An 18,268-nucleotide genomic window follows, 5' to 3' on the forward strand; every position below is an offset into this window, starting at 1 on the left:
AACAAAGAGTGAACATCTTAAAGGGGTCTGAATACTTTCCGTACCGACTGACCAAATGACATAATGTATTTTCCCATATGGATGTTGTTATCATGGATCATTATAAACAACATCGAATTCTGTATGACTCTCATTATGTGTTCACACTTCCCCTCGGATGCATTTGAGCTCTTGGTTTGAATTCATATGGAGTGGAGAGGAAGATGTCAATCAAACTGGAGTAAGAGTGCCTCAAAACATCGGCTTCAGGTGCGTAATCGGGTCCGGTGACCCGACACAGATGTGTGGCAGGAAGTGAGTCCAGGAGTTTACCCCAAAACACGAGGAAGTGAAAACAGTTAAAGTTAACTTTTTTTTGCAGTCCCCAATAAAAACAGAAAGAATGAAAAATAGATGACGAGCAGTCACTTAATGCCCCTTGTATAAAATACAAGATATCTCTTTTTCGTCCCTCTAATCTTTGAGTCCTTTAACCCTTGTGTTGCCTTCGGGTCAATTTGACCCGATTCAATGTTTCACCCTCCTGTCGCCTTTGGGTCAATATGACCCGATTCAATGTTTAACCCTCCTGTTACCTTTATATTTACTAACATATTTTACCCTTGAGGTCAATATGACCCCAGCTATTAAAATCTCCAGAAAATTATTAGAATTAATATTGTTTTCCAAGTTTAAGTGTGAGGTACTTTATGTTTGTTTGTTGACTCCCGAAAGAACACCGACATTAAACATTGAATCGGGTCAAATTGACCCGAAGGCGACAGGATGGTTAAATATTGAATCGGGTCAAAATGACCCGAAGGCAACACAAGGGTTAAATCAAAGATGCTCTGAAGTTCACATTAAAGCTGCGTTCACACCTAAACCGTTGTGAATATTCCACCATGGAATAAATAACCACTATTTCTGCTTTATACGTGTTGAGGACGTCCCACAAATGTCGGAACATCAAACGCCCTCGTGTTTGTTTATTTTTTGTTTGTTTGGCTTCATAACATTAATATCATATATATATATATATTTATACATAAAATCACCCGTAGACTCACAATTCCCAACGCTTTTGTTGTGAATGCGGCATAAGAATCATAATTTCTATTCTAATATTTACACTACCGCTCAAAAGTTTGAGGTCACTTAGAAATATCCTTATTATTCAGAAAAAAGCACTGTTTTTTTCCGTTGAAGATAACATTACATTAATCAGAATTACTCTCTCTACATAGTGAATGTAGTAAATTACTATTCTCTGGTGTTTAATGAAGTCTCTACATAGTTGTATAGAGGCCCATCTCCAGTGTTCTAGTGGTACATTGTGTTATCGCCTTAGAAGACTAACGGAGGGGTAGAAAACCGTTGAAAACCCTTTTTATGTGAGCGCAGCTGAAAACAGTTATGCTGGTGAGAGAAGCTATAAAACTGGCCTTCCTTTAAGCCACAAGTTTGAACTACAACATTAATATTTAAAATAATAATCATTGTTTCTAACCTTGCCAATGTCTTGACTATATTTTCTATTCATTTTGCAATTAATTTGAGAAATAAAAGTGAGAGTTTTCATGGAAAACACAAAATTGTCAAACTTTTGAACGGTAGCGTAATTTTTAAAATAATTTGCATAAACCCACATTTCCCCGATTTCATCCAAACTGTGTGGAAGAAGTAGGACTATAGTATTTAGTTAACAAAGAGAGATCAATAAAAATAAAAATAATTCCAAACTAGTCGTGTCTGGGCTTCAACGTGTGGCTGAAATAAAGGAAAGGGCCGAATGTGGTCCCTGAGGGGCCCCGTTGTTAATCCTAATGTCTTAATTCTGGCTAATAACCAAACACGCTGTCATTATATCATTTTTAGCCAATCCATGCCAATATTCACCGTCATAATTAATATTGCACATGTTTTTCCAGTTATTTCCAGTTACTTTTTGTTTATTCTTCTGGCAGTATGTTGCAAATTCATTCATGAAATGTAAAAAAGTCCAAAACATATCCGCCCGTGAATGAGCCGGAGCTTTTTATAGCCTCGACGAAATATGAAGTTTTTATTCAGGTCACCAGTGCATGAACAAACCCAGACACACACACACACACACACTCACAGTTTGAGACGAGCTACAGAGACAGTCCAAAATGATTCATGTCTCAACCTACTTACACCATCTCTCTGCGGAAAAGGAGAGGCAGCGGTTTTTTCCCTCTTCTCTTCCAGACTCCGCGCCTCGCATGGCAATATCGCCTCGTTGACACACTCGACACATATTCACGCCAGCGGAGAGCCCGAGGAGCGCGGCAGCGTTATTACTTACTCGCTCCCCAAATCCCCGAACGAGAGCCGGGAACATTGCGGGCGCGCCGGCTCCGAACGGAGGCGCATGAACAATTAAAGCGTCGGAATAATAAATCAAAAGCAGGTATTGGCCTTTAATTCAATATTGAGATCTATTGGATCGTCGGTGATGTCGCTGAACCGGCCTCGCCCCCCCCCATTATGGCATGTGTGTTTGTGTGTTTTGTGTGCGCTTGCTGGACTCACTGGTGCACACGTCCCCCGCCTTGTCCATGTCGCCGCGGTAGTAGCCGGCGCGGCAGCCGCACACCGTGGCGGCCTCGATGGTGGAGCGGCTGTTGAGCGGACACTGCTGGCACAGCCCCACCCCCTGGAAGGACTTGAAGGTGCCCTGAGGGCAGGCTAGAGGGATGGAGAGAGAGAGAGGGGGGAGAGAGAGAGAGAGAGCGGCAATGAGAGAGAGCAAGCGAGAAAGAAAGAGAGAGAGCGAGAGAGAGAGAACAAGAGAGAGAACAAGAGAGAATGAGAGGGGAGTGGGAGAGAGAGAGCGCGAGCAAGAGAGCGAGATATTTAAGAGCGAGAGAGAGAGGGAAAGCGAGAGAGCGACAATAAGAGAGAGCAAGCGAGAAAGAAAGATAGAGAGCGAGAGAGAGAGAACAAGAGAGAATGAGAGAGAGAGAACAAGAGAGAATGAGAGAGAGAGAGGGGAGTGGGAGAGATAGAGCCAGCAAGAGAGCGAGAGAGTTAAGAGCGAGAAAGAGCGAGAGAGAGAGAGAAAGCGAGAGAGCGACAATAAGAGAGAGCAAGCGAGAAAGAAAGATAGAGAGAGAGAGAATGAGAGAGAAGAGAGAGAGAGAGAGAGCGAGAGAGAACAAGAGAGAGAGAGAGATGGAGAGAGATTACATTTTTGATTTTTCTTTCAAAAACACTTTATTTAAATTTTTAGAATGTTTACAACTTCTTCAAAATAAAGTAATATAAATAGTTCCTGTTCAGAACTACTTTTAATCTGTGATCGTGTGCTCTATGTTCTCATTGTTTTCATTTATGGGTTTTATGGTCATTTTAGTGACTCTTGTTTAGGATGTTTTAATTATGTGATGAAAGTGTCTTCATAAGCGTTATATGAATTAAATACATTATTATTATTTTTATTATTATTATTACCTCAACAAGACACACACAAACACACATGTGGAGTGTGTCCACAGTGTCACACTGATTATCTCCACCGGCGATGAGTTTAATTTCTCTGGTTATTTCTTAACTGGGTCAGAGTTGTTTATACTTATTCATATTAATGTCATTGTTCTTGGTGACATGAAGCACATCCACCTGCACCAACATCCCCAATTCATTGCCACTGTTGTTGTTGTTGTTAGTGTTCATACATGTTGCTATTTCGTTGTCTTCAATGTCTTTTTTAAAATAGATGTAAAGTACATGTATGTAGGACGAGAGCGTATACGTGTAACCGTCAAATGACACGTATGTGATCCCGAAAATCTGAATGAGAATCTTTCACTAACGATATTTACGGTGAACTAAATAATCAGGGAAAAAAATTCCAAGATGAACAGATGATCAAAATAAGGGTTAGTTGTCATGAAAAAAAGCATCTGGTTCTGAGCGTACAGCATGCTTGTGTGAACCTTTATGGACGGGAGCATGAAACATGTTGTTGTTGTTTCCTTCGCATTGAAAATGCGGAAGGTTATGTTTTGATCGCCGTGTATTTATTTATTTATTTGTATGCGTGTTACTAGCATAACAAAAAAAGTTTTAAACCGAATCGCATGAAATTTGGTGGGATGATTGGTTATTATCCGGGGACCATTTGGTTAGATTTTGGGATCGATCGGGTCAAAGGTCAAGGTCATGGAAAGGTCAACATCTTCTTGAATCGCATGAAATTTGGTGGGATGATTGGTTATTATACGGGGACCATTTGATTAGATTTTGGGATCAATCGGGTCAAAGGTCAAGGTCATGGATAGGTCAAAATCTTCTTTTTACCATAGCATGGTACATTTTTATCCAATTGGCATGCAACTAATGCCAAAATGTTCATAATTCAATGCCCAATCTTGTGATATGCGAAGGTATGCGCTCTACCGAGTGCCCATTCTAGTTGTTGTTGTTTTCATCTTTTGTTCTGCATCTTGTGCACCTGATGGCAAATCAAGATTCCCCCATCTGGGATAACAGCGACGGAACTCCACTCCACCGTAACGGAGGCTGCGTCTGCTCTCCGGTGTTCAGCAGGCTGTGTGAAGGCCCTTCCTCGCCCTTCCTCGCCCTTCCAGGCCATTAAACGTAGACGCCAGCAGGTCTCTGAGGAAGAACCGCTTTCCCCAATTCCACAAGAGATCGGAGGCTTTATAGCCATCTCCAGCGGAGCGTGTGCATTTAACGCCCATCTGTTGCGCAATAACCTCACGCCGTCTGAGCTTCGGAACGCTAGCGTCCGCTTTAACTCGGCGCTCTGCGTTGCTTCCTCTTTTTGGGGAACTCTTCAGGGAATGAGCAGAATTAAAAAAAAGGAAATACTTTAAAAAGGTCTGACTCATCACTATTACTGCACTTTCTTCTCAGAACTGCCGGTGCACACATCACTTCCTGTGGGTTTAGACCGGGAGCACAACGTTCCTGAGATGTTCCCCCCATGTGGGTTTATGAAGGTAGATTTGTGTTTTTATGACGCAAACAAATAAAAAAAGGTTTCGAGAGTCAATTTCTTGTTTGTAAGTAGATTAATTGTTAGTTTTGCTGATGATACTAGAATTAGCTTATGTTTTTATTTTGAGAGCAACATTTTTATTTTGAGGTCAAAGGTTTTCAATTGAGAGCAAACGTTTTTATTTAGAGAGCATATTGTTTTTATTTTGAGAGCAAATGTTTTTATTTTGAGAGCAAAAGTTTTTATTTTGAAAGCAAAAGTTTTTATTCTTAGATCAAAAGTTTTTATTTTGAGAGTAAACGTTTTTATTTTAAAAGACAAGTTTATTATTTTGAGGGCAAACGTTTTCCATTGAGGGCAAATGTTTTTATTTAGAGAGCATATTTTTTTATTTTGAGAGCAATGGTTATTATTTTTTGAGCAAAAGTTTTTATTTTTAGATCAAGTTTTTATTTTGAGAGCCAACATTTTTATTTTTTGAGCAAAAGTTTTTATTTTGAGAGCCAACATTTTTATTTTTTGAGCAAAAGTTTTTATTTTTAGATCAAAAGTTTTAATTTTGAGAGCCAACGTTTTTAATTGGGAGCAAAAGTTGTTGTTTTTAGATCAAAAGTTTTTATTTTTTAGATCAAAAGTTTTTATTTTTAAAGCAAACGTTTTTATTTTTAGATAAAAAAATAATATTTTGAGAGCAAATGTTTTTATTTTAAAAGAACTTTTTATTTTTAGAGCAAATGTTTTTATTTTTAGGGCAAACGTTTTTATTTAGTGAGCATATTTTTTTATTTCATTTTGAGAGCAAAAGTTTTTTTTAGAGAGCAAAAGTTTTTATTTTGGAGGGAAAAAGTTTTTATTTTGAGGGGAAAAGTTTTTGATTTGCAGCAACAAATTCTAGTTTCATCAGCAAAACTAACAATTAATTAACTTACAAAGGCAAAATTTGTTATCAAAACCTTTTTTCTTCTTGCCAATAAAGACACAGACCTACCTTCACATGTGCATCATACCCAGCTGCTCTGCTGAAAGTAGAATTTTTCATTTTTTGGCATTCATTCTTTCTGTAACTAGACCTTTGTCTGAATATAAATGTCACAAACGCGGCTTATCGTGTGTTTTCGATTCAACGTATCCATCCGTCTCCACTGTTAGTAAAAGTGCGGCGGATAAATTACACTCGTGTCTCTCTTGCCTCAAGGAGGTTTTCTGGTAATATTTATTTCACCTTTTTTCTCTCGAGGGTCTCTCCAGATCACAATAACTGTTTTTCGAGCCTAAACAGTTTACAAATAATGAATAAAAAACACAGCTTTCAGGAGAAAAAGCTTGAAAATCAATCAATTTCCGTTTAAAGCTCGAGTAGAAAAACAAACAAGAAACAGCAACCGCTCATCTACTCAGGCTAGATTACTTCGTAATGCGTTTTCTTGTCTGAGGCATTATGATAATAGCTCTAATTTGTGAAGATGCACAGCCACCTCACAGCCAACTGTGTGACTCACACGTTAGAAATAAACCTCCTCCGTCTAGTTTAGAAGCAAAAGCGTTTAAAAAAAATGATCCACTGAACAAATTAAATGCAACATTGGTCAAACACCTTAAAGTTAAATATATCACATTAAGAGTGAGAGCACGCTGCCTCCCAGTGGACACCTGCTTTTAATTAACACAAGCGCCTTTTTGAAAAACACAATCAAAACTAGAACGGGCACTCGGTAGAGCGCATACCTTCGCATATCACAAGATTGGGCATTATGAACATTTTGCCATTAGTTGCATGCCAATTGGACACAAATTGACCGTGCTATGGTAAAAAGATGTTGACCTTTTCATGACCTTGACATTGACCTTTGACCCAATCGATCCCAAAATCTAAGCAAATGGCCCCCGGATAATAAGCAATCATCCCACCAAATTTCATGCGATTCGGTTTAATACTTTTTGAGTTATGCGAGTAACACGAATACAAATAAATAAATAAATGCACGGCGATCAAAACATAAAATTCCGCATTTTCAATGCAAAGGTAATTATGACAACAAGTAAAATAGAAAGCAGAATGAGACATAAATTAAAGCTGTGCCAAAAAGTCTGAGGGAGAAAACCCAAATGAGTTTTTTCATGTCGTTTCCAGGTTCGATTAATCTCGAGCTTCTTCCTCGCCTGTAGGGCTGCAACAACGAATCGATAAAATCGATAAAAATCGATTATTAAAATAGTTGGCAACGAATTTCATTATCGATTCGTTGTGTCGCGCGATTATTACGGCGCTCAATAAATCGCGGAGTATAAAAAAAGTTGAGTTGAGCGCAGAGCGGCGCAGGAGAAACCAGAGCGGAGCGGAGAGAGGACAGACCATAATGTTGCGTTGTGAGAGCCAATCAGCGCTGAGCTGCTCCTCCGTTAGTGAATCTAATTGGCTGCTGCTGCCCTCGTGACGCTGGAAGCGGAAGTCATTTACGTCGTCGGAGTGACATTCACGGAGCTGAGTGCGCCTACGGGTGATGTCATGAATCCAGACACCAGGGTGCTAGATGTTACCACGTGTGTGGCATTTCCACAAGCAGTATAACGTAGAAAAGTGGTTATTTTTCCGTGGCGGATGGCGGACAATATTTTTCCACGGAGAAAGGCAACGGAGATAAGCCCCGCCCCCTCACCGTATGAGGCGTTGAACCCATAAATAGCCAACTCAGGAGAATAAACCGCTGTCAGTCTGTTTATGACAGGGTTCATACACATGACCAATGAACAGGGTTCATCCACATGCTGACCAGTGAACAGGGTTCATCCACATGACCAGTGGATCTCCAGGACCTTTCCAGGAATGTAAACCAAATTTCCATGATTAAACATTTTGTGAAAACTCGGTGTATACATGAACAAGTGAGAAGATGTTGTATTTAAACGAACAATGAGAATTCCAAAGCATACCGTATATATTCCGTTTAAATTAATATTTGAATATAACAAATTTGCATTACTTTTCCAAAAATGACTAATTAATTACTTTTCTAGGCCTAGAAATAGCCATTTAAAAACTCCATGACTTTTCCAGGTTTTCCATGACCGTACGAACCCTGTTTTGAATAAAGGGTTGAAAATTAAAAAAAAATTAAAATCCGATTAATCGATTAATCGAAAAAATAATCAACAGATTAATCGATTATCAAAATAATCGTTAGTTGCAGCCAGGGATGGATTAACCAACTGGCCTACCGGGCCCAGGCCCAGGGGCCCATGAGCTCAGGGGGCCCCTGGGCCTGAGCCTCCGCGTGTGACGTCGCTGTGATTAACATTGTATTGATATGAATATGATGATATGACACGATGCGCCGTAGCCGGTATATGCTGGGCTTAAGTCATTCATGTCAGTAACAAGGCCCCAATAGTCCTACTGAGGGATGGATTACCGAACGAGCCTACCGGCACCAGGGGCCCATGAGCTCAGGGGGCCCCTAAGCTAGAGCCTCTGCGTGAAGTAGCTGTTATTACCTTCGCATTGAAAATGCGGAAGGTTATGTTTTAATCGCCGTGTATTTATTTATTTATTTATTTATTTGTATGCGTGTTATTCGCAGAACTCAAAAAGTATTGAACCAAATCGCATGAAATTTGGTGGGATGATTGGTTATTATCCGGGGACCAGTTGATTAGATTTTGGGATCAATCGGGTCAAAGGTCAAGGTCAAAGGTCATGAACAGGTCAAATCTTCTTGGATCGCATGACATTTGGTGGGATGATTGGTTATTAACCAGGGACCATTTGATTAGATTTTGGGATCAATCGGGTCAAAGGTCAAGGTCAAGGTCATGGAAAGGTCAACATCTTTTTTTTTACCATAGCACGATACATTTTTGTCCAATTGGCATGCAACTAATGCCAAAATGTTCATAATTCAATGCCCAAGCTTGTGATATGCGAAGGTATGCGCTCTACCGAGTGCCCATTCTAGTTAACTTTGTATTGATATGATTCAATTCAATTCAGTTTATTTGTATAGCCCAATTTCACAAATTACAAATTTGTCTCGGAGTGCTTTACAATCTGTACACATAGATGTGACACGATGCGCCATAGCCGGTATATGCTAGGCTTAAGTCATTCATGTCATGGTCATATAATTCGCGTTATGTTGTCTGCTCAGCTCCGGTATCGTTGTTCCATACGGACTGTTTTGTTAGCGATGTTTAAAAAAAAATTGATATTAAAAATAAATAAAAATTTCAAATTTTTTTTTTTTACTTCATTTTTTTTGCGGGTGGGGGGGGGGGCCTTGACACGTCCAGGCCCAGGGGCCCGTGGTTTCTTAATCCGTCCATGGTTGCAGCCCTACTCGCCTGTAATGAATGTTCCCTTCATCTCGGAGATGCTTCTTCAGATGCTTTAAGACCCAAAAATGCAAATTTTCACACAGATTTATGGCGGCGGGAGACGAGGAGGAGGAGGATGAGGAGGAGGACGAAGGCTTTCCCGAGAGTCCGTACGCAAACTAGAGCCCGGAGGATGAACTCGAACGGAGGGGAAGAGGTAAATGAGACGGATTGCCGGCGAGCTGAGAGCCTCCGAGTGTCACTTCATCGAACGTTGAAAGGGTTTCGGGGTCGGGCGACCGAGACGAACCAAAGACACGCTGACCAGAGAGAGGACCGAGAAATTAATAATAAGAAAAGGGGAACAAAAGAAAATACAGTTTGTTAATTCTTCCCTCTCAACACCACGCCTTCTGTGTTCCCGTTCCTGGAACGCCGTCTCGTTTATTCCTGACGCTCGTGTTTTAACGTTGACGTATGGCGGATGCTGTGCTCTGGCCCCTTTTTTTTTCACTTGTTTTTTTTCTGCATATTTCATTGTTCGTGAACCACAGAGCTGGAAGAAACGAGTCCACATCCACTCCCCCGGAGTCTTCGAGACTCCACGTCTCATTGGACCTGGCTGTGTCTGATGCCCCTCCCCCCCTCTCTACCTCCACCTGTCTCATGGATCGTGGAGGTCTGGATCGTGGTCCACGCCTACTACGAACTATTCACACACTCTGTCATGTTCACTGAATGTGTTATAACTCTGTAACGCTTCATTCTGGTCACATGACATCTATTGTTCTCTCCATCCTGGAGAGGGATCCTCCTCTGTTGCTCGCCTGAAGGGTTCTTCACTTTTTTTTCCCCCCGTGAATTTTTTTTCTTCTTTCCATTTCTTGGGAGTTTTTCCTGATCCGATGTGAGGTCAAAGGTCAGGGATGTCGTGTGCGTACAGACTGTAAAGCCGTCTAAATTCGTAATTTGTGATATTGGGCGATATAAAATAAACTGAATTGAATCGTGTTGCAGGACGCCATCAAGCTCGTAGTAACTATCAACTTCCTCCTCATCGTTTCTCTGTCTGGCTAAAAATTTGACTGTTTCTGGTTCAGTCTCACCTTTATTTAACCCTTCGCTGCTGAGAACATTGTGTATTTGATCCGTTTATTGAGGCATTTCCATGTGTTGTCGGCATTGACACAGCATAGCGAACGATGGCGAGTTATTTCAACATTGCTTATTGATTCTTCACCCCCCCCACAAAATAGTCAAACAGAACCAATAAGAGTATCGATGAGGAGCTGAACCAATAAGCGGGATCCAATCCCCACGCTCAGCTCCAGGGGCCCCGTGCGTTCTAACAGTACGACCGCGAGCGACTCGCCGGTGAACCTAGACGAGTGTTTACGAGCTAGAGTCGGATATTTCCCTCGGGAGTTGGGAGAGTCCAAAACACGAAGCCAAATGAGAGTGGATATTAAGACTTTTGTACACCTGAAAGACTTCAAGGGAATAATAATATTGCTCTAAAAAAACTAAAAAACAGCAACCGATTGCCGATTACTGATTACCTCAACCGAGCAACTTTAATTTCAATTCAGTTTATTTTATATCGCCCAATATCACAAATTGCACATTTGCTGGCTTTTCTATCTGTACACAGCACATCCCTGACCTTTGACCTCACATCGGATTAGGAAAAACTCCCAAGAAATAGAAGAAGAAAAAAAATTACGGGGAAAAAAAGGTGAAGAACCCTTCATAAGAGCAACAGAGGAGGATCCTCTCCAGGATGGACTTTAATAGGCGATCTAGTCAATGTCAATAGTCCAAATCTGTGGGGTGCAGCTGCAGCTTCAGGGTTCAGGATGCCGACCACGAGCTGCAGCGTCACCAGTTTGATCCATTTCTCTCCTGTCGTCTCTCAACTGTCATATAAATGGAGTCCAAAATATATTTCGTCGAAAAGTTTTTAAAAGCTGTGAAAGGGCAGAGAACGGAAAAGTGTGCGTACGGACGGGTTGAAATTCAATCCATTATTTTATCTCGTAGATTCAAATTCTCTTGACTATATGTTTCTCCCAGACACACCTTCGCCTCCTCCTCGCCCTCCCTTCCCGTTAACTTCCTTCATATTCAGACCTTTCTTTGAAGTCGTCTCTCCAGGAGCTCCAATGATTTGCACCTTTTAAAAGAAGATCTATTTAAATTTGTAATCCGGCTCGTCGAGGTCATTTATTCAACAACCCTCGCTCATATGCACGGGGCGTCACCATGGCAACGAGTCTTGCTCCCTCGCTCTCTCCGTTAGAGGTCTCTCTCTCCCCCCCTCTCTCTTTCTCCCCCTCTCGCTCTCTCTCCCTCTCTTCCTCTCTCTCCCCCTCTCTCTCCCTCTCCCTCCCCTCTCTCTCTCTCCCTCTCTCTCCTCCCTCCTCCTCTCTCCTCTCTCTCTCTCCTCTCTCTCCCTCCCTCTCTATCTCCTCTCTATCTCTCTCCTCTCCCTTTCTCTCTTTCTCCCTCTCTCTCTCTCTCCCTCTCACCCCTCTCTCTTCTCTCTCTCTCTCTCCTCCTCTCCCTCTCTCCCCTCTCTCTTTCTCCCTCTCTCTCTCTCTCCCTCTCCCCCTCTCTCTCTCTCTCTCTCTCTCCCCCTCTCTCTCACTTTGTGTCTCTGGATTTTAAACTACAAACACTCAATGTTACAAGAACAATATGTACCATTTTTATAGAATAAAAAAAAATCTGACAAAGTGGCTATCTGCCTCCGATATGTTTACTAACGTAATTTGATTATCCACCTGGCCGTTACACACCAAGGGCGTAACAAATAAACAACAATAAAAATGATAAACACTATACACATATGTTGCATCAAAAGTATCATAAAGGTCGGCAACGATCGGGAATTTGGGGACAGGTGCAGCACGTTTCCAATTAAAGGTTCAAAATAGATGTGTGCAGACGGAGAACCAATCCCCCTGATCCGGGATCAGTCCGTTTACGGTGAATCGTTGTAAAGCTGAAGCCACGGGAAGCTTCTTTTTTTTTATAATTGAGGTTCCTTTTTAGCAAAATGCTCTGATTGAATTTGCCTCTTGAAGGAGTGGCTCTGTGCTTCCTTCATCAAGGAAAGGAAAGGAGGACCAACGTGTGCGGTCTCCGGAGCCTCCGTGCTCCACTATAGCGCACGTTTGGAATACGTCCAGAAAAATGGACATTCTGAAAAATATTTTCGATGCTTTTTTTTTTTTGCTGCATAGATTCACAGACCGAATGAAAAATACTCGAGACGACAACAACAGTAAAAATAAAATAAAAAACATTGATTAAAATACGCCTCTGGTACACAATAGTGTAGCACTGTTTAACATCAACTGTTTGAAGAGCACCATTCTAGAGGTATTAGTTTAAAAAGAAATATTTAAAAAAAATTATACTTAATATCAGTTCATGGAAAAATAATAATTTGTGTAGTTTTATGGAAGCATATTTGTTGTGGATGGAATAAACGACAATGAAAGAAAATGCCACGAGACTGTAAAGCCGTCTAAATTCGTAATTTGTGATATTGGGCGATATAAAATAAACTGAATTGAATCGTGTTGCAGGACGCCATCAAGCTCGTAGTAACTATCAACTTCCTCCTCATCGTTTCTCTGTCTGGCTAAAAATTTGACTGTTTCTGGTTCAGTCTCACCTTTATTTAACCCTTCGCTGCTGAGAACATTGTGTATTTGATCCGTTTATTGAGGCATTTCCATGTGTTGTCGGCATTGACACAGCATAGCGAACGATGGCGAGTTATTTCAACATTGCTTATTGATTCTCCCCCCCCCCCCCCCCCCCACACACAAAATAGTCAAACAGAACCAATAAGAGTATCGATGAGGAGCTGAACCAATAAGCGGGATCCAATCCCCACGCTCAGCTCCAGGGGCCCCGTGCGTTCTAACAGTACGACCGCGAGCGACTCGCCGGTGAACCTAGACGAGTGTTTACGAGCTAGAGTCGGATATTTCCCTCGGGAGTTGGGAGAGTCCAAAACACGAAGCCAAATGAGAGTGGATATTAAGACTTTTGTACACCTGAAAGACTTCAAGGGAATAATAATATTGCTCTAAAAAAACTAAAAAACAGCAACCGATTGCCGATTACTGATTACCTCAACCGAGCAACTTTAATTTCAATTCAGTTTATTTTATATCGCCCAATATCACAAATTGCACATTTGCTGGCTTTTCTATCTGTACACAGCACATCCCTGACCTTTGACCTCACATCGGATTAGGAAAAACTCCCAAGAAATAGAAGAAGAAAAAAAATTACGGGGAAAAAAAGGTGAAGAACCCTTCATAAGAGCAACAGAGGAGGATCCCTCTCCAGGATGGACTTTAATAGGCGATCTAGTCAATGTCAATAGTCCAAATCTGTGGGGTGCAGCTGCAGCTTCAGGGTTCAGGATGCCGACCACGAGCTGCAGCGTCACCAGTTTGATCCATTTCTCTCCTGTCGTCTCTCAACTGTCATATAAATGGAGTCCAAAATATATTTCGTCGAAAAAGTTTTTTAAAAAAGCTGTGAAAGGGCAGAGAACGGAAAAGTGTGCGTACGGACGGGTTGAAATTCAATCCATTATTTTATCTCGCAGATTCAAATTCTCTTCGGCTATATGTTTCTCCCAGACACACCTTCGCTCCTCCCTCCTCGCCCTCCCTTCCCGTTAACTTCCTTCATATTCAGACCTTTCTTTGAAGTCGTCTCTCCAGGAGCTCCAATGATTTGCACCTTTTAAAAGAAGATCTATTTAAATTTGTAATCCGGCTCGTCGAGGTCATTTATTCAACAACCCTCGCTCATATGCACGGGGCGTCACCATGGCAACGAGTCTTGCTCCCTCGCTCTCTCCGTTAGAGGTCTCTCTCTCCCTCTCTCCTCTCTCCCCCTCTCTCTCTCCCTCCCTCTCTCTCCCTCCCTCTCTCTCTCTCTCTCTCTCCCCCTCTCTCTCCCCTCTCTCTCCCTCCCTCCCTCTCTCCCTCTCTCTCTCTCCCTCTCTCCCTCCCTCTCTCTCTCCCTCTCTCTCTCTCCCTCTCCCCTCTCTCTCTCTCTCCTCTCTCTCTCTCTCCCTCTCTCCCCCTCTCTCTCCCCCTCTCTCTCTCTCTCTCTCCCTCCTCTCTCCCTCTCTCTCCCTCTCTCTCTCTCTCCCTCTCTCTCTCCTCTCTCTCTCTCCCTCTCTCTCTCTCTCTCTCCCCCTCTCTCTCACTTTGTGTCTCTGGATTTTAAACTACAAACACTCAATGTGAATCTTGTTAAACAAGAACAATATGTACCATTTTTATAGAATAAAAAAAAATCTGACAAAGTGGCTATCTGCCTCCGATATGTTTACTAACGTAATTTGATTATCCACCTGGCCGTTACACACCAAGGGCGTAACAAATAAACAACAATAAAAATGATAAACACTATACACATATGTTGCATCAAAAGTATCATAAAGGTCGGCAACGATCAGGAATTTGGGGACAGGTGAAGCACTTTTCCAATTAAAGGTTCAAATAGATGTGTGCAGACGGAGAACCAATCCCCCTGATCCGGGATCAGTCCGTTTACGGTGAATCGTTGTAAAGCTGAAGCCACGGGAAGCTTTTTTTTTTATAATTGAGGTTCCTTTTTAGCAAAATGCTCTGATTGAATTTGCCTCTTGAAGGAGTGGCTCTGTGCTTCCTCCATCAAGGAAAGGAAAGGAGGACCAAAGTGTGCGGTCTCCGGAGCCTCCGTGCTCCACTATAGCGCACGTTTGGAATACGTCCAGAAAAATTGACATTCTGAAAAATATTTTAGATGTTTTTTTTCTTTTCTGCATATATTCACAGACTGAATGAAAAATACTCGAGACGACAACAACAGTAAAAATTAAATTAAAAACATTGATTAAAATACGCCTCTGGTACACAATAGTGTAGCACTGTTTAACATCAACTGTTTGAAGAGCACCATTCTAGAGGTATTAGTTTAAAAAGAAATATTTAAAAAAAATTATACTGAATATCAGTTCATGGAAAAAGAATAATTTGTGTAGTTTTATGGAAGCATATTTGTTGTGGATGGAATAAACGACAATGAAAGAAAATGCCACGAGACGGAAAAGCCGTCACGAAAAAATGGAAGAAAATGCCCCAAATATTGGAGCGATAATAAAAGCATCCAGCGGTCCGGCGAACGAGAGAATGGACGAGTTAAAAAAGGAGACGGAGAGAGAGAGAGAGGGGAAAGGATTATTCATTCTGTTGTCTTCTGTGCCCGTGTGGAGAACAACGGTCAAACGCTGGCATACAGACTCACTCATCAAATATTTAAGACCTGCACGTGTGTGTGTGTGTGTGTGTGTGTGTGTGTGTGTGTGTGTGTGGTGGGGGTCTTTGGTGAAATTCTGCTGATTTCCAAAACTCTAAGAGCTCCACGGCGAGGGGGTAGTTTGTGTACCGCTGGTGGGGCTGAGGGTCTATTTACATATGTTTACTTTACACACACTGCTTATCCCGTTGAGCCAGTTTTGCACAATATGCTGGTTTGGCGCAAAATAAACACACACACACACACACACACAGGCACGGACACACACAAACCATCTGTTCCAATAGTCGGTCCACTTTCCTGCCAAGTTGTTGTTGACTCTGTCCCACGACGTCGCGTTCAAACACACGAGGAACGTGGGAACTTCCAAGACTGTCTTTGCCGCGCGTCCCGTATGGATTTTTAAAGTTGGGCTGGGCAATATAAACGATAAAGGAAACTTTTCTCTGTCGGGAGATCTAGAAACTTTAATACAATGTTCATAAGTGACGTACAAACAAACCGATCCCAACACGGACGCAGCTGTTTCCAACCAATCACTGACGGTCGTTTAGGAATAGAAACATATTTACATTTTTCTTTCTTTCTTTCTTTTTCTTCCTTGTCTGATTGTTCGTATAGTTGGTTGTTATGTAATTTTTATTTATTCGTTGTTGTTTTTGATTGTCTGGTGTAGCTTGTAAAAACTTTAAATAAAATGATTGAAAGAAAGGAATAGAAACAGTTGAGTAGCTAAAAACACCACTTTTTATTAATTTAAAAAAAATCAAACAGACCTCAGTGAACACAACTTTTAGGGACACGAAGAAGAAGACGTGTGCTAATCATCTTATTACCAGCAATTAGACCGATCCCCAGAAACACTAACATCAGCATAGGGCACCCTCCCCCACTCCCCCGTTACACTTGCTAATATATATATATTTAGGTGCCGTTTTAAATTAGATTTTTTAAATTTATATATTAAATTAGATATTCTTTTTTCTGCTCTCATATTCCAGGTTGTGAATCCCCTTTGACGTCATTTTCAAGTTTAAAAAAGCATTTTAATACCGTGATGAATATAAAATGTATTCGAGGCATCGGCTGATATGAAACCTGTTATTGTAATAAAATACTTCTCCATATCTCGTTTTCTCGTTCGGCTTTTCAAGAGCGACAATTACAAGCTCAACGTCTTTTATGGAGATGAACGGAAACATTCCCAGGAAGCTTTCTGCCGTCGTTCCTCCCGCAGATCAACGGCTCGGTGATATCGTCAGATTTAATCATCGGCGTCTCCCATGAATCTTTTTCTGGCTCACGTTATAAACGCAGATATTAAGATGAAGGAGAAGAAGTTCTGTCTAAAACAGAGAAGCTGAGACCAACGGCAGCGCTAACGTGGAATATCTCTATCTCCATCACTCCCTTCTGTGTTCTCTCTCTTTTATCCATCAGTCTTTACCTTCCTGTCCTTGGTCTGTCCTTTTTTTTTATTTTTACTTTCTTGTCAGTCCAACTCTCCAGAGAGCTCTGTGTTTGACTTCTATCCTCCCTTTCCCTTCCCTTCCTTTCCTCCTGTATTTCTTTCTTCTTTTTCTCCTTCCTCCCTCCCTCCCTTTCTTACTTTCACTCTCTCTCTCTTTCTTCCTCCCTCCCTCCCTTTCTTTGTTCCATTTTGTCTTTCTCTCTTCCTCTCTCCCTTTTGTTCTGTCTTTCTCTCTCTCTTTCTTCCTCCCTCCCTCCCTTTCTTTCTGTCTTTATCTCTTTCTTCCTCCCTCCTCCCTCCTTCCTCCCCTCCCTCCTCCTTCCTTCCTCCCCTCCCTCCTTCCTTTCTTCCTCCTTCCTTCCTTCCTTCCTTCCTCCCTTCCTTCCTCCCTTCCTTCCTTCCTCCTCCCTCCCTTCCTTCCTTCCTCCCTTCCTTCCTTCCTCCTTCCTCCTCCCTCCCTCCCTCCCTTCCCTCCTCCCTGATGCCCCTCTCTATCTTGTCGACACTCTCTGGCAGTTCAGGACTAATTTGCAGGAGACTAATCTGGCTGCAACACGCTAAAGTAATTAACACGGGATGAAGCGGCCTCACTTATCATTTCACCATATGTACATACATCACACACACAGACACACACACACACACACACACACACACACGCACACTAAATGGATGAGACTCTCCAGGCAGAAGAAGAAATGATGGGTACTTCTTCGGAGAGGAAATGGGGAATGAGGCCAGATATAAAAAGGAGGTAAATGAGTCCGAGGAGCTATTTCCGTTCCACGTTCCCCCGCAAGTCTGATTCCACGAATACATACCATCAAAAATACTTCTGAAAACATATACATGCATTATATTATCCATAACACACTTAAACAAAATGAAAACAATCGCATTTTCAACATAATTGACTCCTATTTTACATTATAGTGCTATATAGCATTATAGCAGGCCAGCACTTAAATATGGCAGATTGTTTCATCGTGAATGGTAAAAAAAGAGAATTGATATGCAAAAGTTTTGTTCTCAAGAGAATTCCAAAACCATATTTGTATCATGCAGACATTTTACATCAAATTAAAGTATGTGTTTGATTCTAGCATGCTTGGCTATCCCTTGTTGTTGTTGTTGTTGTTGTTGTATGCTTTGTGAGATATTGGCTGTTTGCTATGGTT

At 41.6% G+C, this 18,268-nt stretch overlaps 1 protein-coding gene across 1 annotated transcript in view; it reads right to left on the bottom strand.

The window, feature by feature from the left end:
- The window catches only part of LOC130193872 (ephrin type-B receptor 1-like), a 103,501-nt gene that overhangs the window by 48,255 nt on the left and 36,978 nt on the right, over positions 1-18,268 (bottom strand). Inside the window, exon 6 of the mRNA XM_056414673.1 lies at positions 2,536-2,691. Within this exon, the coding sequence (XP_056270648.1) occupies positions 2,536-2,691 (156 nt within the window). The remainder of the gene's footprint in view (positions 1-2,535; positions 2,692-18,268) is intronic.

Source organism: Pseudoliparis swirei, chromosome 5 (genome assembly GCF_029220125.1).
Source record: "Pseudoliparis swirei isolate HS2019 ecotype Mariana Trench chromosome 5, NWPU_hadal_v1, whole genome shotgun sequence".
Lineage (NCBI taxonomy): Eukaryota > Metazoa > Chordata > Actinopteri > Perciformes > Liparidae > Pseudoliparis > Pseudoliparis swirei.